We start from the raw sequence: 22,285 nt of genomic DNA on the forward strand, positions 1-22,285 counted from the left end.
AGCGGGCTCAGTTTTAAAGTCAGAGTGAAGTGTCCGTCTGGTGTCTGCTATGAAACTAGAAGACGGAAGGCAGCCATGTCATGCTAGCTTGTCGGGAAGGGGGCTAAATAACGCTGCAAATTTAGCCTACATTTTTGTGAAAAACTGGCACGGCCATTTTCAAAGGGGTCCCCTTGACCTCTCACCTCAAGATATCCGAATGAAAATAGGTTCTATGGGTACTCATGAGTCTCCCCTTTACAGGTAGGGTAGCACAATTTTCATTTACATTTTTCGACAAGGCAGCATCCACAGACGGAACAATGGATCACATCACTGATGGCGTTTCAACTTTTTTTTTTTCCTTCCTTTGGGGGTGGGTGGGTGAGTGCATTTTCCGATATCCCAGAAAATATCTCCCTCTTTTCCACAGAGGTTGGCAGGTCTGTATTTCACCCTGTTCATATGACATGTGTGGAGCAGGTCTGTATTTCACCCTGTTCATATGACATCATGTGTGGAGCATTTCGTCCCGTACGCACAAACAACGCCTTCATATGAGGATGCATTAAATCAGGGATACTCAACTTGCTTTGCCCGGGGGCCACTTTTGTGAAATGATGGAAGGCCAGGGGCCAGTTAATAAACAACCAATATAAATTTTTCTGTAGCGGATTGTAGGTTTTTGGGGTGTCAGTCGAAGTTTAGTCTGACAATGTTGCACACCGGATAGTTAAGTTAGGTTAAGTACATACATAAGTGCCTGGGTAGCGAGCAGACGGCGGTATTTGACAATTTAGCGGCTAAATCATAGATTATTGAAAGATATTCCATATTCCAGGCTGAAATGCTATAACAGAAGTGGAGTATTGGCCAGAATGACATGAACATTTGGACACTTATTCAGCGGGTATCTTGCATGGTTTTTTTTTGCAATTCCATCGCGGGCCACACAGGGGGCGCCCGCGGGCCGCATGTGGCCCACGGGGTGCCAGTTGAGTATCACTGCATTAAACCATTAAAAACAAGCAAAAGTATTCACATATTTCCACACTGCGATAATACACAGCAAACACGATGTGAGCTTTTGAATAGATATTTTGGCAGTGATAAAGTTTACAAATAAACATTTACATTCAGATTATAAGATAGACATATTCAAGCTATGACCGGTTTGCTACATAGATCATGCGATGTATAAAATATAAAGTAAAAAAAAAAAAAAAATCCAATTAAAGTCAGACCCGTTTCCAGTGTGATGAGTTTAGAATGACAGCTCGTTCACTCACTGCCTGGTAAACCATTCGGTCACATTCTGAATTCGGTTTCATTCTGTGGATCAGTATCGCCTCCAGCCCGGGGGGCGGGCCTTTTCAGAAATTACAAAGTGCATAGGCCAATCAAGGACCTGCCTTGTAGTTGACAATGTAAGCGGCCAATCAGGGCACTGGCAAAACAGTAATGGCCAATCAGCATTGTTTTTCGGTGGAGTTATCCTTTAACCGAGGGTCGCCGACAAATCAGTATGAAAATCACTCAAACTTCCAATGACATCCGGTAGCTTTGTGCCAATAGTAATTATTCTGCTGACGGTAATATGAATTAATCAGGGGATAAAAGGCTTTCCAGAGATATTAATGCTGCTTATGGATATTAATTCAATTGGTAATTTCACCGCTTTATTTACAGTAAACAGAAGGTCACATGATCACAATATTCAACAGGCCAGCACTTCCACTTCAGGTTTGATTTATCAAGAAAGAAAACTCACCTGGAAATACTGACTCTTCTGTTGAACATTATTATTCAACAGATAAGGCATAAACATTCCTTACATAAAAAAATCCTACATAAAAAAAATCATATATATATATATATATATATATATATATATATATATATATATATATATATATATATATACACATACATACACACACACACATACATACATGAACGAACATGCACTATTGTTCGATCCAATTCGATGTTTGCTCGAAGCGATTAAATAATTGGTAGTAGTAAGATTTCGGTTTACTTCTCGGCTCCATTTTTGAAGATCTCAATCATGTTTTGATGGCAAATGAGAATGGGCCGTACAGGATGACTGTAGCTCCGTCTGCCTCAGATGTTCAGTGGAAACAGGGGTACTGTAGTGTGAGGGAGAGATGGCTGTGACAGGAGCAGTTTGACCATAATGCATGGAGAAGAAGTTGACACCTCATCCTGCCGTCTAGGAAGCAACAGTGGCACAGGCTACCAGTGTCCATGGTAGTCCCCACTGATCATACATGGAGTTAAAAACAACAAGTCTGTCCACGCTCCTCATGGATCAGGTTCATCCATCACACACAGGTGACATCAAATGTTCTTGGCACTCCCACCTACCAACATCTGAGCTGGTTAGGAGTTCTCCTGCAGCTCTTTGGCCTTGGTCAGGATAGTGTGGACATCTGAGATGGGGTAGTCCTACAAGAAGCGCAGAGAGATCACATCAAAATGCAGACAGCTTCCACAACATTTCCCATAGAGTACTGCAGGAATGACATATTTTCTAGACTAATCTGTCCATATTAAAAAAGAAGTTCTCCAGCGCACACCAGGGTAGGAAAATAGACACTTTATTAACTTTTATGCTACATTTTAGGCCCCTTTTGTAATTTTGTAACTTGTTCCACTGTCTAACTCATGTTTCTCTGTGTCTACAGGTGACCTTGTATGTAGGCTAAGTTGAGCCACTGAACCCTCCCTGGCACAGCCCCTTTTCCCTCCCCTCCCTTGTTGAGACAGGACAAGTGTGGTGACTCGACTTGTAATGTTTGTGGTGTATACTGTGTTCATTCTGTGAACCATTTAATATGCATTTTGTGAATATATATATTGTATCTTTTCCTGAAAATTCCCCTCCCCCCTTTTTACTTTTTCAGTTTTTTTTTTGTGGTGACTCCATTTTGTATTCTTGAGGGCATCTCATTGGGTGATTGACACCTGCTAATCAGCAACTGATGACTTAAATGCAGACCTGGTGGCAGTCTCAGACCCTATAGCCAACCTGATGAAGCACTTTGTGAAACGCGTTGTTCGCCTTGTTTCCTGTTTTTAATGTAGCCTAAAAGTTAATAAAGTGTCTATTTTCCTACCCTGGTGTGCGCTGGAGAACTTCTTTTTTACTCTTGTGATTCACCCTGCACCAGCCAGCACCCAGGAGAAGAGCACTGCTGTGCACAAGGCTTTTCTCAGCTGTTTATAATATTGTTTACTTTTTGTTGATGCAGTAGTTTGTGTGGGGATGACATTTTCTCCTACATTTGGCTGCATGGCAGCGTCATTTTCTCCTGCTCCAGACGTTCTTGGCTATTTTCTCAATAAGAAAAAGCAAATTCTTTCTATTGTTATGTGATGATGTTAAGTTATGAAAGCACACCTTACCTGCAGTAACCTCATATTGACGGTGAAGTCTCCGGCCAGTAAGTGATCACGGATGAGTCTGTGAACAAAAGTAGCCCATGGCAATCATGACTGACGGGCTCAGATTCAAGGACCCAACACGGCATCTTTTGAGACACCTAATTACAGTTACTACAATGAGGATGTTTATAATGACAACTATCAGCTTTACAGAAGCTCACAGACAACAACATAACGAGAGAGGCTTGAATGTGCCAACACTTCTCTACTGTGCTGTGTTACATGTTAAGCAAAAATCACACCCAGGTGTTGAAGTAATCAAATGCAGGTTTGCGCAGGTCTGATCCTTCTCCCTTCACCCCCTCTCCCTGGCACTGTGTGTTTCATAATTCATATTCATTCTTCCGTCATAAATTCATGGTGATTTTAGTTCATAGTCATTAAAATGATTAAAAATGTAATAAAAGGGTAAAAGTTGTCTAAAATATACTACTTTAAAATAGCCTAATGTTGGGTAAAAACTAAGTGCACTTCATGTAAGTTTTAATGTTTAATGTGTAATGAGTATAATGACCAGAGTTTAGTGGGCGTGACCGTGGCATTTTGGGTCAGAACGAATATGGCTGCTGCAGAGGAAAGACGTACAGCCCCAATCTAAACCATTCTGCACGTGGTTCATAAGGCGCACACGGTAAATGTCTTTAATTTGGTCTATATTTGTGTAAAAGGTCTGTTAATGTGATTTGTAACCCTAACCCTAACCCTAACCTCATTGCATAAACGATGTGATACGATGTAAACAATTTTATTTGATTTCAGCACATTTCAGTTGTGGTAACATGTTGGACATGTATAATTGCTGGAGAGACTTGGAATTGACAGAATCGTTTTTGTTGTTATTTCTTCAGTTTTCACGGTGTCTGCTGATTGTGTCAGCTGACACAGAGAGAGAGTCAGCTGACACAGAGAGAGAAATAAAATCGTCAAAAGACATCAGTATGAAGCGAGACATTGAACCAGTGTAGTTACACAGTGTACGTGTGCATGTGTTTCACCGCCTTTGAGCTGTGGCGCTTTCTGATTCCACTGTGCTTCCTTGTAGAGCCTGAGGGGGGGGGGCTAAATCTCATGTGCACATCTCGTACTCACATGGATGGAGACAGATAATCAATTATAGAAGTGGCTGCACCGCTTTAAAAATATCAAAAATAAATAATAATAAATAAATAAAAATATAAAAAATATTTTAATACAACTCAAATTGTGCTGAGATGGGATTATTTTCACCGGACTTGGTGTCCGGCATCATTTTAATTTGTCGGACTTTGATTAATTGTAACGGTCAAAGTCCTGCAATTACTGGACAACGGAAACTCAACGCCCATGGTTCACGCCTCATTTCAATCCGGGAGGGGTGGATGCTATCTAAAAGCACACTCCGGGGCGCAAATATGGCGGGGCTGCTTGGTTCTGTGTGAAAGCATTTTCTGTGGCAACGCTGCGGGTGTTGCGGGCCTTCTTAACGGCAATATTGCGGGATCTGTGTGTAAAAGTGGCTTGTGTTTCAGTGAGTCGTGTGCGCCTGTGTTGTGCTCACATGAGCATGGCGCAGCAGACCAGGATGAGGAAGCTGAAGCGGTCCTGGTGGGAGAACAGGCTGTCCCAGAGTCGCAGCACGTCCGGCAGGAGGAACTCCTGAGACAGCAGCAGGGTCAACCAGCGGAACGTGAAGTACTGAGGCCTGATGTTCTGCTCCTGCTGTGGAGACAGAGACACGAAGAGAGAGAAAGAGCCGTATCAATGCAATGTTTTTAGCTGTGACCAGCAGCTGTAAACTGTAAACCAGAGTTTACAGTGATTGTTAGGAAGTTTGTGTGAAGTTTGCTGGATCTTAGGTAAGAGCTCACGGGCAGTGATCGATTAGAACCACAGAGATGTCTTTCAGGCTAATTTATTTGGGATATCAGGCAGAAGCAATATACAGAGTAGTTACAGATCATTGGTGATGTCACAACGTCCCGGGAGGTATGACATCATCGCTCAGTGAAGCAGGCCTTGGGGCACCACTGGTTGCGGAGGAGGTGCTCAGGTAATCCCTCATTGAGGTGTCAGGATGATCATAGACCCCCAGCTCCTGCGCACACTTTGGCCGATGGGGACAGTCACCAAACTTTCCACTTTCCGCCTCCGGCGAGGTGCTCGCCGGAGGCAAATGACGTGCAGCGCACAGGCCTTCTTGAGGCATCCTCTCTGCCCATGGTAGGATTGCCTTTACCCCGGGAGGGTCTGGTGAGACGTAGGAGGAGCCCGGCCTGGAGTCACCCACACAGGGCCTTAGACCCTCCATGCACCGAAGGGTCTTGCAATACTGCGGTGTAGCACTAACTCTATTGCAGCGGATTGGGCGTGATCAACCCTTCCGCGGGCAACGTTGCAGACAAAGTAGGAAGGCTGATCCGTGAGCGGCTGCTTCTGGGACGCGGGTCGGGACGCATCCCAGCGCATGCTGTAGCATGTATTTTAAATCTAAGCCCCGAGGCTAAGGCTAGGGAGAAGGCTGCTGGCACTGTGCTGTCTGGGTGCAGCACCTACAATCTTAGAGGTGAAGCTTGAGCACGCCCTGACTGTGCAGTTTCAACAAGTGCTCAAACTCCACAGGCATGGCGTGGACTCCCTTACCGGGCTTTGTGTCATCATAGTAGTGGTTGGTGAGGGACTGATTTGTGACCGGGTGCTGGCTGAACGGCCAGAAGCCGTACAAATGCACGTCGGCGCAGAGCTCCAGCGCCAGGCTAGCCATCATGAAGCCGGTGCTGAGCCGCACTGCCTTGAGGCCCTGGGAGCGCCAGAAGTGGTCCAGACTCCGCAGATAGTCCGGGTTGAAGAAGACGGGCCGGGTGGGGCTTTCAAAGTCCTGGATGGAGTACAGGGCCCGCATGGACAGGGGCGTGTTGGGCAGGTAGGAGAAGGCAGGCAGCAGCAGCAGCGAGTCGCCGTAGAGACGCAGGCTCTCCACAAAGGGGCGGCGGCGCTCCGTCAGAGACCTGAACTTGTCGCATAAGATGCTCGGGTTTGCTGTCACAAGGTCAGTCTTGCTGCCCAGATCTTTCTTATAGTCATCTTGCAAAGGAGGTAGGTTGCACCTGATAACAAACTGGGCAGAATCTATCTTCTCTCCCCAGCTGCTGTTGACCAGGATCCCTCCGTTCCCCACAACAGCACACGTGTCCAATGATTTATTTCCAAATGGATTCTCCTCTATAAAAGGTGCTGAAGATCTCGGGCGTCACCTCGAGTGGCATCCTCCCAAACCAATACCAAAACCATGCCGTATCCATACCCTCACCATCGTACACGATGTTGGATCCCAGCGGAGTGTTGGCCTGTGTGACGATGGCCTTGGTGAGGCCATGGCAATTGCTGCTCAGCAGATCTCTGAACTTTTTGGGATTGTCCTCCTGCTTCCTCCAGGTGCGAGAGTAATGCTTCACTAATTTATCAATGATGCTGAACCCGCAGCTTTTGCATGGTTTAGCCGAGGGCTTAACGGATTTCTTCTCTCCGGCTTGGTGGACAGAGGCTCGAGGGTGCACGTTTCTTGTTTCGTTGAAGACGTACCAGGTGAGAGCGATCAGCGCGCTGCCCAAGATGACGAGGCTGAGCATCCGGCAGAAGAATAGCTTCAGGAACCTCATGCTCCCCCGTCCAAAATCCGTCTCAAAGGATCAGTTTGTTAGGAAGTTTGTGTGAAGTTTGCTGGATCTTAGGTAAGAGCTCACGGTGAAGCTTTTGCTCTGGAGATGCTGGATGAATGCGGGATGCTGGCACGAGGTGAGTGATGACTGCACAAGTGTGATTTAAGCTGTGGTGATGGGGGCTTTATATAGTACCAGGAGAAGGGCATTTATGATGTCATTTATGATGTCATTTATGATGTCATAACTGACGTCAACTAGAGAAGGTGACGTCTTTTAGTGACGTCATTTGGGCTGAGGGGTATGATAGCATGGGGTGTCTACCTATGCCTTTTGGTCTTCCATGATTGAAATTCAGTCTAAGACTACACTTCAATCATGAGAGACTTTTTAACAATCTTTATTGAATCAGAATAGACAGTTTGAGTATGGCGTATGACTCCATGATGTGACGCTCCTCTTGCTATGAAAGAGGGGGGCGTCAGTGCTGTATGAGATAGAAAATCCCACCTTCTCTATGACGTCACATCAGTTATGACATCATAAATGACATCATAAATGCTCTTCTCCTGGTACTATATAAAGCCCCCATCACCACAGCTTAAATCACACTTGTGCAGTCATCACTCACCTCGTGCCAGCATCCCGCATTCATCCAGCATCTCCAGAGCAAAAGCTTCACCCCACCACCAATGTCATGACTCCTGTTGAAAACAAATCCCCTTAGGGGGGATTTTCTATCTCATACAGCGCTGAGCCCCTCTCTCATACGGGCAGTGATCGATTAGAACCACAGAGAGGGAACAGGACCTAATTAAACATGATGGAACAACACTTTTATAACTCCCACATTCGACGTATGACATCATTGGTGATGTCACAACGTCCCGGGAGGTATGACATCGCCGATGACCTCACAGGGGAAACTCTGACATCACTGATGACCTCACAAGGTGAACTCTGACATGATGTCATCATCATTGCGTCATGGGCTCCTTGGTTCGTGGGCGTCAATTGCCCCAAGAACGAGCCTGCTGGTGGGCCATTACGGAGCATTTTCTACTTAGACGTTGTAAAATCACTGTACACCATGGCCTCTTGGGGCTGATTGCTTAATTTGAAACCCAGTTTATTTCCTGTCAGCTTTTGTATTAGCAAACACTGCAACAGGAAGTAAGCTAGGGGCAATTTAGAATGTTGATGTTGTCAAGTTAAAACCGTCTATAGGTCAACAGCTGTCGGTCCACAGAAAGTTCACCACCCATTGGCGGACAGTTTTCGCCCTAGGAGGCTGAAATTTGGCATGGAGGTCAAGTGTGCATGTGTGTTCTGTTCATGCCATTGGCTAAAAGGGGGCCGTGGGGTCGACTTCGAAATGCAGGGTGGCAGAGGCGGATTAGGGTGGGCTGCCCCTGAACATCCTGCATCCTGATTGACACAGATTTCCGGGGTTTACTGCCATTTCTTGGTCTGGCTGCCATGTTTTTATGGTTCATTAACAGTGATTTTCCCCCCTTATTATATAAACATTTAGTATATGCTGTATGAAATGATGATTAGCTTAACACATATAAATCAGATTTACTGAAGGGACCGGGGTTTCTAGAAAGGGAAATTTTGAGTTAATTTGAAGAGAGTTCAAGAAACCACTTGGCTCAGTTTGCCATTTGTTCAGGCTCGTCAAAAAGCATTTAAAGCAATATTGCACTTCCTGCTTTTAAGACAATAAAGCAGTAATTCATCACTTATTATCACTAAGTAGAATAATGCTTTAAAAACTTGATGGGCAGGGGGCATCTGCCCATGGACCGCTCTGTAGGTAAACACTGGATCCTGAACTAGACAGGAAGCCAGTGCAGGGAGGCTAAGATTGCAGTGATGTGGGATGATTTTTTGGACCTTGTAAGCAACCTAGCTGCAGCGTTTTAGACCAGTTGTAACCGGTCCACGGACGCTTTGCTAAGGCAGGTGAACAGGGCAGAGTACCATGTCTCTGTCTTTGAGCAGGTTCTTACCAGCTTGAGATAGAGTTCCATGTCCCTGTCTTTGAGCAGGTTCTTACCAGCTTGAGATAGAGTTCCATGTCCCTGTCTTTGAGCAGGTTCTTACCAGCTTGACATAGAGTTCCATGTCTCTGTCTTTGAGCAGGTTCTTACCAGCTTGAGATAGAGTTCCATGTCCCTGTCTTTGAGCAGGTTCTTACCAGCTTGACATAGAGTTCCATGTCCCTGTCTTTGAGCAGGTTCTTACCAGCTTGACATAAGAGTTCCATGTCCCTGTCTTTGAGCAGGTTCTTACCAGCTTGAGATAGAGTTCCATGTCCCTGTCTTTGAGCATGGAGTAGACGCTCTCCATCTTGTAGGTGATGCCGCACTGTGAGTCGTCCAGGCTCTTGATGAAGTTGTCTCTGTTCTCAGACATCAGGTTGGTGAAGCAGAAGAACGTGTCTGCTTCAGCGTGCTCTGAAACATTCACACAGGAAGTGACATCCAACCTTATCAGAAGGGCGGCTTACATCAGTCTCCTCAACATTAAAGAGGACATGAAACATTTGATCATGTGACTCTAGTTCATTTGCATTTGACGTCAGACAAGACAGGACACTGCTTTCAAGTCTGCAATTTACCTAGATTACTATTTTCCACATTTTAGAATAATAGTGTATAAATACATCAAAACTGTGAAATAACACAAGTGGAATTATGCACGGACCAGAAAAGTGGTGAACAAATCCAAACTTTAAAGTAGTCGCCCGTAGTTGCCTTTTCATCAAGGCAAATACTTTGTAAAGAAATTCGTACATAGGATCAACTTCAAATAGTTTAAATTTGTCTAAGAAACTCATTTTTAAGCATTTAAAGCCTCCTCCAGTGAGTATTTCTAACTGTTTAATGGTTAATGTTCTCTTTCAAACAATCTGTGGGCACCTGCTACAGTATATAGTAGGGGTGGGGGAAAAAATCGATTCACCTAAGTATCGCGATTTTTAATGTCACGATTTTTTGAATCGCAAAAAAAAAAAAGATTTTTTTTTTTTTTTTTTTAATAAACGGCCCAAATCTGGCTTCAAACGGTCCAAATTGGGCTTCAAACGGCCCAAATTTCACGCGTGTCGGCCCATATCGGCCTGGCCTGCTTGGTATCTAATGCCTGGCCTGAATTATGATCCCAGTCCGCCCCTGTTTTTAACTATATCGCCCAGCCCTACTCATGATATAATATACAGTCTCTAGTGTATGATTCTACTTTTCCCATGTTCTAATCTAGTGTAAAAAAGTAAACAAACTGAAAAAAGAAAAGAAAAAAATAAACAAAAATCGCAATAAATCGTAATATCGAATCGCAATAATCATAGAATCGCAATACTTAAGAATCGCAATATAAATCGAATCGGCACCCAAGAATCGTGATAGTATCGAATCGGGAGATAAGTGAATCGCCACAGCCCTAGTATATAGTCACATGGCATCTGATTGTGTGCAATGCTATATGCATAAGTTAAACCAGCCGGAAACACTATTCACAATGTCCCTCCGCAGTTTAGCCGAAAGGGATATTAGCCATATTAGCTTGCTGAATTATCAACGACCGGGCAACAGATTTCAAAACGGGAGGCACCATTGAAATCAGCACGACTCGTACTTGTTAACGAGCTAGTGTTTCAGTCACTCAGTGGCGTTTTAAGCCAGACGAAGGTTCTTCTACTTCTCTTGCCTACCTTTCCATTGGTCGTTTGGGTCCGTGGCAAAGGTGTAGTAAATTGGCCCGACGATCTCGTTCATACCCTGCACGTAGGCTATCCCGGGGTTGAGTTTGGCATAGATGAAGAGGATGCGCTCCACCACCTCCCAGTGCGCTTCGCTCCCATTGGGCAGCACCTCGTACTCATTAGAGGGGTAGAGGTTCAGAGACTTTCCAGGGGAGCTGACCTGAGACAGGATGGAAGAGAGAGGTCAGGGGAGCTGACCTGAGACAGGATGGAAGAGAGAGGTCAGGGGAGCTGAGACAGGATGGAAGAGAGAGGTCAGGGGAGCTGACCTGAGACGGGATGGAAGAGAGAGGTCAGGGGAGCTGACCTGAGACGGGATGAAGAGAGAGGTCAGGGGAGCTGAGACGGGATGAAGAGAGAGGTCAGGGGAGCTGACCTGAGACAGGATGGAAGAGAGAGGTCAGGGGAGCTGAGACAGGATGGAAGAGAGAGGTCAGGGGAGCTGACCTGAGACGGGATGGAAGAGAGAGGTCAGGGGAGCTGACCTGAGACGGGATGAAGAGAGAGGTCAGGGGAGCTGACCTGAGACAGGATGGAAGAGAGAGGTCAGGGGAGCTGACCTGAGACGGGATGAAGAGAGAGGTCAGGGGAGCTGACCTGAGACAGGATGGAAGAGAGAGGTCAGGGGAGCTGACCTGAGACGGGATGAAGAGAGAGGTCAGGGGAGCTGAGACGGGATGAAGAGAGAGGTCAGGGGAGCTGACCTGAGACGGGATGGAAGAGAGAGGTCAGGGGAGCTGAGACGGGATGAAGAGAGAGGTCAGGGGAGCTGAGACGGGATGAAGAGAGAGGTCAGGGGAGCTGAGACGGGATGAAGAGAGAGGTCAGGGGAGCTGACCTGAGACAGGATGGAAGAGAGAGGTCAGGGGAGCTGACCTGAGACAGGATGGAAGAGAGAGGTCAGGGGAGCTGACCTGAGACGGGATGAAGAGAGAGGTCAGGGGAGCTGACCTGAGACGGGATGGAAGAGAGAGGTCAGGGGAGCTGACCTGAGACGGGATGAAGAGAGAGGTCAGGGGAGCTGACCTGAGACGGGATGAAGAGAGAGGTCAGGGGAGCTGACCTGAGACGGGATGAAGAGAGAGGTCAGGGGAGCTGACCTGAGACGGGATGAAGAGAGAGGTCAGGGGAGCTGACCTGAGACGGGATGGAAGAGAGAGGTCAGCTGACCTGAGACGGGATGGAAGAGAGAGGTCAGGGGAGCTGAGACAGGATGGAAGAGAGAGGTCAGGGGAGCTGACCTGAGACGGGATGAAGAGAGAGGTCAGGGGAGCTGAGACGGGATGAAGAGAGAGGTCAGGGGAGCTGACCTGAGACGGGATGGAAGAGAGAGGTCAGGGGAGCTGAGACAGGATGAAGAGAGAGGTCAGGGGAGCTGAGACGGGATGAAGAGAGAGGTCAGCTGACCTGAGATGGGATGGAAGAGAGAGGTCAGCTGACCTGAGACGGGATGGAAGAGAGAGGTCAGCTGACCTGAGACGGGATGGAAGAGAGAGGTCAGGGGACGAATTGAAACAATGCAGAGTGGAATACAACGCATATACTTCACATCTGTTAAGATCACCCTTTGACTTTTGCAGATGAGTAAGAATCATGTAAAGGGTGTGCGTCCACATCAGTGTTTCCATTATCCGTAATTGACAGACTTTTACCGTTAAAATCAATCAATCAATCAAGTCCGACAAATTAAAATCTCCCGGACACCAAGTCCGGTGAAACTTCAAAAGTCGTTTGTTGAACACAAAGTTTGCCGTTTCATAAACTTTTGTTAACCACAGACCTTATTTCAGGCATTTAACTGACATCCCCATACAAAAATCCCATTGACTTTTACACGTAAGAACCAGGAAGTGCTAACATCCAGCAGCCTGTTGCACCAGCTGAACGTAAGTTCTGTCTTAAGTTGGGGTGTAAAGTCCACACTAACTGCTACGTTCAAACTAGTTAGTTTGACACTAAAGTTGTGTCTTTGTTTGGTTGCACCACGGAGACGTAAGGTACATCTTAACACATTCACTGCCAGCCGTTTTTTCAATACTGTAGGTAGCTTCTGCCAAAGGTTTTTTTTGAGCATTCTGGCTCATCTTTCAAGAGCCGAGGATTCTTTTCTGCTAAGATTTTGTGAACACAAATTATCTCAAAAGAACTAATAGAATGTGTGCTTTCTCTGTCTAAAAGAGTTAGTTTGTAGAGTTAGTAGTTATGTAGGCATTAGCAGTAGAATACAGCATGGTTTCAGCGTCTGAAAATTTAAGCTGAGATAAACGGCTTTTTGTGAAATTCGATAGAACAGTCACTTTAACCATTTATTTTTGGCGTAAGACGTCAGACATCTAAACAATAGTTTTGAACAGTAATTTCCTCCATAGCAGCAGGAAACCCCCTCTCCTTCAAACTCCTCCCTCCGTGGGTGTGTCTCTGGTGGCTTTGCAGCGTTTGTCACAAGCGAGGCTCTGCCTGTCTGTGCTGCCTGGCTGCTGGCGGCTGCTCTTTGGGCGAGTCTGCATGGGGCTCGTTCGTTTCGGTTGTGAGCTCAGCTGGAATGAAGCTGCGTGCGATTGTGGGCTTTCTGCCGGTGTTTCAAAGTGTGTTGCACGCATAATCTATTATGCAAATTTGCAATCCCCCACCGCCAGCTCCCAGCGCGATAATGCGCGAAAGCGAAAGCGTTTTCGCCAATCCATTTTACAGTATGAGAATGGTTTCCTCGCGCGTTCCCCTGCAGTTTTGGCTCGGCTTTTTCTAGTCTGGAGAGCACTGTCGCCACTTAGTGGGTCGGTGGAATGGGTTGTACACGTTCGGTGGCTCCCATATTTATATAGGAGATGTAAAAGGGTTAGATCAACGTCCCACCGTCAAAAAAATTTTTTTTGACGAGTTGAGTCGTCATTGGCAGTCAACCGTTGGTTTCTGCTTGACGAGTTGACTCGCCAATGGCAGTGAACGTGTTAACTAGTAGACCCTAAAGTCCATACTAACCAAAATAGTGTCGCAGACAATGACGTGTACAGTATCTGTGACCAATCAGTGAAAAGCACGGTGGAAACGGTGTTTATTTACGGTTGTTTAAGTAAGTGGAGTGAAAACAGGACATGTTGCCCACCGCAAATTAGTGCTTTCATATTTCATCAACACTAATCAAATGAGAATGTTATTGAGTAACGTTCGTTTAGGTTCATATTACTGTTAACGTTTATCTGTGAGCTCTTCATCAGTATTGTAGGCTAATTTACCACCATCCTGCCTCGCTAAATTGTTGCGGTTATTTTAATTTGTATGCAGTGCTGCAGCTTGTGGGAAACAAAAGCGTAATATCATAATCATCATAAATATCAACGGGTGTAATAATTGATCACGGAGAGCGCGTTGCGGACGCAAAACAACGATGCGCCACGGTGCCAAGTTGCAATCCGTGCCAACTGCTATTTTACGGAGGACTTTACACCTAGTAAAGACGTAGGTGTAAATTTTAAGTTCTAACTTATGCCTACGTTGTAACTATTTCACTTGGTGCAACCCAAATATTTTTAGTAGTGCGTAAACTCGGACTTAGTGAGACTTTACGTTCAAACTAGCTTACGTTTCAACTTACGCACAGCTGGTGCAACCCACTGCAGGTGTTTAGGGCTCATTCCTGCGGTACCCTATGACCCATACCACACCCGATCAGACACTTACATTAGTGACTCCGCTGCGGTTGCGATTGACGGTTTGTGCTTTAAGCGTGGTCTGTTCCACTCGCCGCCGCAGAGTCTCGTACTCGTTCTGAGGGTCCAGGATCAGCTGGCAGGGGTACTCTGTCGGCCGCTGGAAGAAAGCCATGTCTGGATACAGCCGCCTGCAACCATGCAACACCTCTGTGGTCATTAAAGATCCCATCGACACTCTTCTTCAATCATGGCCACCTAATCATCTCTAGTTACTTAATTGGCACATTCAGTCCTCAACTCTCCACCGTGATAGGCTGATGTGTGGTGAGCGTTCTGGCACAAACTGGCTGCCGTGCATCACCCAGGTGGGTGCTACACATCGGTGGTGGATGAGCCGAGTTCCCTCCCCCTCCCTCCCATGATATGTGAAGCGCTTTTAGTGTCTTGAAAGGCGCTATATAAATCCAATCAATTATTATTATTATTATTAAAATCTGGGGAGTAAAATTCCTACCTGACATCCTTATCGATCTGGAGCAGAACTTCGTTATCTTTGAAGTAGTTGTTCCACCTGCTGTCTGGGTTTGGGTTTAAAGGCTGAAAATCAAAAGAGGAGCAGACTAAATTATTGAGGAGTTGAAAGTTTTGGGAGTTCCACATACACACATGCTGAAGGAAGCCAAGCAGGCAGGCAGACAGACAGATATTCAGGTATGTTATGATAGCGAGCAGCCTAGCGCCCACACACGGAATCAACTCAATTATCATTAATTTCATTTCATTTTATGCCAACATGGATGGTTAATGATTGAGAGTAAACATTAGCCAGCTGATTGGGTGTGTTCCAATCTGAAATAAATCGTCAAGAGTATCGTCTCAGCTGTCTGAAATGCAGGTTTCCTTTCAGAGCTTTCAGGGTGTGGGGGGATTTAGTGATTTGGGGGTGAGTGCCGCAGGCAAATAGTGTATTGCTTTACTCAGGGCCTGCTCTTTGAAATGAGGCAGAGAGTTTAATTACATATTTTCAGTTCAACTGTATCCAAATCAATGTAGCCTACAGTAAAGCCCCTTCTTAACACATTCACTGCCAGCCGTTTTTCAATACTGTAGTTAGCTTCTGCCAGAGGGTTTTTTTGAGGATTCTGGCTCATCTTTCAAGAGCCGAGGATTCGTTTCTGTTAGGATTTTGTGAACACACAATATCTCAAAAGAACTAATAGAATGTGTGCTTTCTCTGTCTAAAAGAGTTAGTTTGTAGAGTTAGTAGTTATGTAAGCATTAGCAGTTGAATACAGCATGGTTTCAGCGTCTGAAAATTTATTCTGAGATAAACGGCTTTTTGTGAAATTCGATAGAACAGTCACTTTAACCATTCATTTTTGGCATCAGTAAGACGTCAGACATCTAAACAATAGTTTTGAACAGTAATTTCCTCCATAACAGCAGGAAACACCCCTCTCCTTCAAACTCCTCCCTCCGTGTGTGTTCTTCTTGGCTGCAGCGGGCGTGTCACAAGCTCGTTTCTGTTGCTGCTGTAACCTCGCGTCACCAGGCTCACTGCTTTGCTGCTGCTGTGCCTGTCTGCTGGCGGCCGCTGGCAAGTCTGGATGGGCTCGCTCGTTTCTTGGGGTTCTGAGAGCTTTGATGAAGCTTTTGCGATTCTGGTCTTATTTATGCTGCGTGTTTCAAAGTGTGTTCCACCCGTAATCTATTATGCAAATTTGCAAAACCCCACCGCCAGCTCCCAAGTGCGAAAGCGTTTTCGCCAATCCATTTTCATGAGAATGGCTTCCTCACACTGCTTTTTGCTTGCCTTCCTCTAGAATGGAGAGCACTGTCGCCACTTAGTGGGTCGGTGGAATGGGTTGTACACGTTCGGCGCCTCCAATATTTTTATAGGAGACGTGGGGGGCGTTGATCCACGTAGCACCGTCAAAAAAATTTTTTTTTTTTTTTTTGACGTCTCAACTCGTCATTGGCAGTCAACCGTTGGATTTTTTTTGACGAGTCAACTCGCCATTGGCAGTGAACGTGTTAACATGGTCTCAACCTCAACCTCAACAATCGGGTCTGGCTCTCCCCCTGCAGTTACCCTGCTAGACATGACTCAATAAACCACTTCAACGGTTTCTAAACATGAGGAGAAGCTCCGGCGTGGTTTTGGGGCACAGTGCTGCTGCCTGCAGCAGAGGAGAGCGTATGGAGAGCGCATGAAAGGAACAGAATAGGCTACAATTCTCTGCTCTGGTTCCAAATAAATGTTTCGAATGCATTTATTCCTCTACTATTCCGCTGTTATAGCTCTGTATTCGATCTTTATTCCAACGTTCGCAGAGATCGACTTTGCAGTGGGAATACGCCGATCGCCTATTTGTTCGGCACGTCATTCTGGGCAAGCTTGGGACGCATTTGTTATTGAAACACAAGACAACAACATGCACGCTCCTATCTGCATTTGCGGACACAAATATGAGCCAATATTTCCTCGACATTGCCTTGATGAGAAACCGCTGCTTAAGGCGACATTCAGACCAAAAGCATTTTTGGAGCTGCCAGCGTCTTTCTGCAATTCATTCTCTATGTAAGGACGCGCTAAACGTGCTCCTCTTTTAATGAACGCACCTGGTGTTTAAGCGCTGGTGGCGTCTGTTGTTTTTGGAGGAGCGCTGTGGGCGTTTTAAAGCTTAAAAGGTTGAACATTAGAGGAAAAGCGCCCTGCTCGTCTTTTTCACTCTTCCTACCTTTTCTCCTCCCGAGGGATTCTCGACCTCCGCTGCTGCTAGAATTGGCAATAATCTGGCTTTCGTGTTGACAGTGAACAACATCAAACAGACAAAACTAGCTGGCTACCGTCCGTGTGGTCGTTGTGTTCTGATCTGTACTGCACGCGACTACAGGGGAAAACAAACGGAGCACAAAAAAAAACACTCCGTGCGCTGTGTTTTGTGCACAATGGAAGCGCTCTCGACATGATTTTCATAGCGTTCTGACTGAAAAAAAAACGCTTTTGGTGTGAATGTCCCCTTAAACGTGTGTGGGCATCGCTGCAGCAGAAAGAGGAAAGCAGAAGAACAGACAGACGCTTGACTCACGTGGTCCTCCATGGTCACATCTTCTCTGGAAAGACCCAGGTTGGCTTTGGCAATGCCAGGCTGGATAATCATCTCTTTTAGGAATTGGGAATACACTTCCCTTTTGAGAAAGGGGGGGGGGGGGGGGGGGGGATGGAGGTGAAAATCTGCAACCATGTACATGTTGGAAAATGCTAGGGAAATATTGAACTATCTTATATTTATCTATAATAAAGAGTAAAAAAACAACAACAACATTGTAACAGGGGGAACAGTAATCAGCTTCTATTTACCTCTGCTTTTTGAGAAAAGAGTCCCATAACGTCTGATCGAGAGGTAGATAGTTCAGAAGGATCTGGAAAGGGGGCAGAAGGGGGCACTCGTTGAGGAAAACACTGATCAGAATATTTGGCCAAATCTACATCATCAAATGTGCAATGCCATCCAATTTATGTCCCATAATATGAGCTTACAGCCTGATACCACTATCACATTGGATGGCTTTATGGAGATCGCTGAGTATTTATTTCAAAGTAGGAATGCACGATGGTATCGGCATGCCGTTGGTATCAGCCAAGGCTGCAGCTCTGGTCCCGTTCAGTGAAGCCGCTGCATGTTAGATCGCCGCTCTGGCGGTTGAATCCAGTATTAGGTCACAAGGCCCGCCTCCCCATGTTAGTGGATGGGAAAATCACAACCGAAATAATCACAGTAGGCTATACGTCAGATATTTTTTTTCCAATGGTGGTTTGTATCATTTTAGATAGTCATTATCATGCTAATGCCTGTGCAAGTGGTCATTTTTCTGATCAGTTTGTTTTTAAGTAGTTATTTGACATATAAAAAGGGATCAAAATGGATGATTGACAGCTGTGGCAGCCAGTCTCAAGCAGTCATTGGCTGGACAGGCTCTGCACATTATAGATCTATCGTCATAGACAAGACACACGGCTTCATGTTATCTAACGCTCCCTGGAGGTCGGGTTGGCTCATGGGTTGGCTGTGCTGGCTACCAGACATCAATGGACCGCAATAAAAAGAACATTGTTTTGAGGAAGGTGCGTGAGGAATTAACGTTGGTTGGGGACTGAAGTAAGTTCAGAAAATATGTGTTTTATGAGTTACTCCAGCTACGTTATAGGTACACAATGGTTTTAACATGCAGGCTAGCAATGGCGTTAGCCGCTTTCGCTAGTCGGCTGTTTTTCATTATTTATCGGCTTAATATAACTTAACAACTGATAACGATAGCTGGAATAACACAATAATATACACATATTTTCAGAACTTACCAGGTTGTCCAACTGCCTGCATATGCCAGGAAATGTGTTTTATAATGTTAACTCCCAGGTATAACACGGGGCCTAGCGTACACAATCACCAGCCATTAGCTAATCGCTAACGGGTTAGCCTTAGCTTACTGGAGGGTTTATTTTTGGTAGTAAAGCAATAAACGTTTTTTTTTTTTTAAATGACCCTGCTACAACCATTTGATTGCCCACAAAAATTGGAAGTGATGGCAGACCACTCGCGGCCCACCTGCAGTACCTCCACGGCCCAGTAGTGGGCCGCGGCCCACAGTTTGAGAATCACTGATCTATTCTATATACAATAATTCCAGGACTGTCTGACTGTCTTTCGCGTATCTCGAGAACTGTTTGTCGGATTGACTTCAAACTTGGGGAGTGCGCTTAGGACTGCAGTGTGTGTGTGGGGGGGGGGGGGGAGGGGGGAGCGACCATGGGGTGGTGCATGCGGGGAACGGGCACTGCACTAGTAGTAATAATGGCAATAATAATTGGGCGGGGGGGGGGGGGGGGTTGGGGGCAGCTGTCTATATGTTCTCTGAGGAGAGGCTCAGTCTCCCACATTTTGAAATACCCTGCCTTAAAGGTATCGAGTAAAATATCCCAGGAGTTCTAACAAACTTCTCCAGTCAGACCATACCTGCATTCCATCCTTTTTGTACACAGATCTAGGAAAAAAAATATTACTATTTGTATGGTTTTGTTCGTAGCCAATCACCACAAGCGTTAGCTGGAAGAACTGGGAAAGTGTGTGCTCCCTGGTCTTCTGACCTTGGCTTAGTTTGACACATCATTCTGGTCTCCAGACACGTTGATGAGAAGCGGCGTGAGTGAGATACACAACATACATGTGACACTTGTTAGTGAAATCAGAGCGAGACGGGCCAACTTACTTTCCAGCAAAGCGCACGGATACCTCCTTCAAATGGGATTCCTGAGTTGATGAAAGAAAAGATGGTGTCAAAAAAAACCCACACAAGCTAATTTTATCAGAACAAGAATGTCAAGGTGTGAAACTTACCACTGAAGCACAGCTCCCGCAGTGCCTTCAAGTCTAGATTTTCTTCACTCAAGGCCACTTTGAATTCCTGTATTCTGAAATAAGAATCAAGCCAAGGTTAGAAAAATGATGGTCTTGCATCAGTGATGAAATGCTACTTACAATAACCTAGGGCAAGGGTTTTCAAAGTGTTGGAGAGTGAGCCACCCCTCAGAGAACACTATTATTTGCTATTGTTACTATTATTGCATGTTCCAGTTCCACTCAGGCATAAAAATAGAGTTAAGCCCAAAATAAATGAATGAGGCTCATCCTTGACCTCAGCCCAAGAACGCACATTAGCCCATCTCATTTTATACATTTGAATTGGCTCCCCGTAGAAAGCAGAGTACAACAGTTGAAACTTATCATGGTTTATAAAATATTACATGGTCGCTTTGTCCTAATTACTTCACCAAGTACTTCCAGTATGTTCGTAACATCCATAGCCGGAACACAAGAGCCAGTGTAGAATTTGAAGAGCAAAGTAGGAAGAAGTACATTTCTCTATACTGGGGGAGAGGAGTGGAGTGGAACAAGATCCCTAATGAAATTAAGTCTGCTAATTCTCTGAATGGTTTTAAAAGCCTTCTGAAGAAATACTTATTGAGCAAATTAGAGTAACATGTGAGTCTCCAGATATTATGGTATGTTGGTTTATGTCTCTTGTTCCTTTTATTCTTGATTGACCTGTACTGTCTACCTGATGTTTTTATATCATTGTATGTCATGTTTTTATAAGACCAGGGACCATGATGGAAACAAGTGTTTAAACTTTTCATGTCATCGTTTCAAGTCATTCAGTGAGTCTTGAGACAGAGCTATCGGAAGAGCCTGAGGGTAATCTACAGGTCTAAGTAAACTACAGTGGATTGTAAACAAGGCAGAATTTGCACAGTTGTACAGTTCAATCTATATAAGCAACGCCTTGAGACAATAATTGCACAGTTATTGAGACACAGCTTTGGGACAGTTATCACACAGTTAACACGTTTCACGTGTGTGTGTGTGTGTGTGTGTGTGTGTGTGTGTGTGTGTGTAGCGAAGCTTGTTGGCTTGCTGGAGGCGAAGCGTTTGGGCTTGCCTCGTGAAGTGTGCTGGATCGTGGATGAGGGCTCACGCGCTCTGATCGGTCAGAATCACGGAGATGGAGATAGGGACCGACATGTCGGTCCTGGGACGCGGTTGAAATACCACTGGGATGACTGGGTGTAAGGCAATCAGGCGCCAGGGCCTGGCCGGTTGGAAGATGGCCAGGATTCAGTTCGGGTCCGGATTTAGTCGTGCTAATGGTTGACATCGTGAAGGAAAGGGGAATCTCGGAAGAATCAAGCAGATCTCTCGAATGTGGTGAATCAAGCTGGAATCTCTTGGATGAGGTTAGTCAAGCATAGCGTCACAGGACACCTGGCTTATATGCCCGCGTTTTGGTGTATGACATCACGTCATTGGTGATGTCACAACGTTCTAGGGAGCTATGACATCATCGATGTTGTGTCTGACATTGCCGATGACCTCACAGGTGAGCTCTATGCTATGACATCATCGGTGTCATTGTTGATGATGTCATCATCATTACGTCGTGGCGCGCCGGCTGGTGGGCATCGACTGCCCCAAGAACAGGCTTGACGGTGGGCCATTATGGGCCCTTTTCTACAGTGTGTGTAATCCAGGTAAAGACTCCAGCTTAGTGTACGGTGGTCACTGGTCAGGAGGTCTTGAGGAAGTCGTGCTAGATGTCAGCTGACGTGCTGACGGTGAGCTAGCTTCCTTTACACGCACGAGCTTATGTGTTCGCTTGCACTCTGCAGGCTCACTGTCTTTTAGTTTAACGCTAAATGATACGTGTGAACCCCTGCCAATCCAGTGTGCATGCACGAAGCATAACGCTATATAGTTTCTGTTTCCCCGCAGTAACGAACGTTATTGTCCCACTCACGTTTAGCTAACGCTAGCTAACGCAATTTGCTCTGGCTCCCTGCTGCTGCTAACGAGACACTGAAGTTGACGTTACTTTCGCAGTGAGGTTAGTTAATAGCGGAGAGAATATTTTGTTGTAACCTCATGCATCATCGAGCCCGTGCAATAATACATCTTTAGATGTATCTCACCTGTTTCTGTACGAAGTAGACATGTTCTGAGCAAAGCTGTGTTGTTCTCGGGAACCAAAGATGAACGAGCTGGCTAGAGGGAAACCCTGCGATCCATTCACTTCCGTTTTCACAACAGAACTGCTTTTCTCTCTCTTTTTTTGCGGATTGGAATACCAACTTTTAAAGTGTATATCGCCACCTACTGGACCGGAGTATGTAGAACAGGATCAAGTTTACATTAGTCTAGTAGGAAATAACGTAGTTACATAAATAA

At 45.6% G+C, this 22,285-nt stretch overlaps 1 protein-coding gene and 1 pseudogene across 2 annotated transcripts; both read right to left on the bottom strand.

The window, feature by feature from the left end:
* Positions 1-1,978: 1,978 nt before the first annotated feature.
* On the bottom strand, positions 1,979-22,074 carry tbc1d13 (TBC1 domain family, member 13). The gene is made up of 12 exons (XM_083641777.1): positions 22,030-22,074; positions 19,901-19,974; positions 19,773-19,813; positions 17,866-17,927; positions 17,594-17,693; positions 15,016-15,098; positions 14,530-14,689; positions 10,801-11,011; positions 9,381-9,544; positions 4,985-5,145; positions 3,409-3,466; positions 1,979-2,448 (listed from the first exon to the last, which is right to left on the bottom strand). The coding sequence occupies exons 1-12, from the start codon at positions 22,050-22,052 to the stop codon at positions 2,383-2,385; spliced, it is 1,203 nt and encodes a 400-aa protein (XP_083497903.1). The 5' UTR covers positions 22,053-22,074; the 3' UTR covers positions 1,979-2,382.
* LOC310781562 (alpha-N-acetylneuraminide alpha-2,8-sialyltransferase pseudogene) lies at positions 5,984-7,082 on the bottom strand (annotated as a pseudogene). Its single transcript has one exon. The product of its transcript is annotated as an alpha-N-acetylneuraminide alpha-2,8-sialyltransferase pseudogene (transcript).
* Positions 22,075-22,285: the final 211 nt, after the last annotated feature.

This window comes from Poromitra crassiceps (genome assembly GCF_964638095.1).
Source record: "Poromitra crassiceps genome assembly, chromosome: 8".
Lineage (NCBI taxonomy): Eukaryota > Metazoa > Chordata > Actinopteri > Beryciformes > Melamphaidae > Poromitra > Poromitra crassiceps.

Bases quoted from the DNA above. Each gene is read 5' to 3' on its own strand.
- tbc1d13 (XM_083641777.1), bottom strand. From the start codon at position 22,052: ATGTCTACTTCGTACAGAAACAG. The intron at 15,099-17,593 runs GTGAGTCAAGCG...TTTGATTTTCAG, and splicing joins ATGTGACCATGGAGGACCAC to CCTTTAAACCCAAACCCAGA. The intron at 11,012-14,529 runs GTAAGTGTCTGA...ATCCTGTCTCAG, and splicing joins ACCGCAGCGGAGTCACTAAT to GTCAGCTCCCCTGGAAAGTC.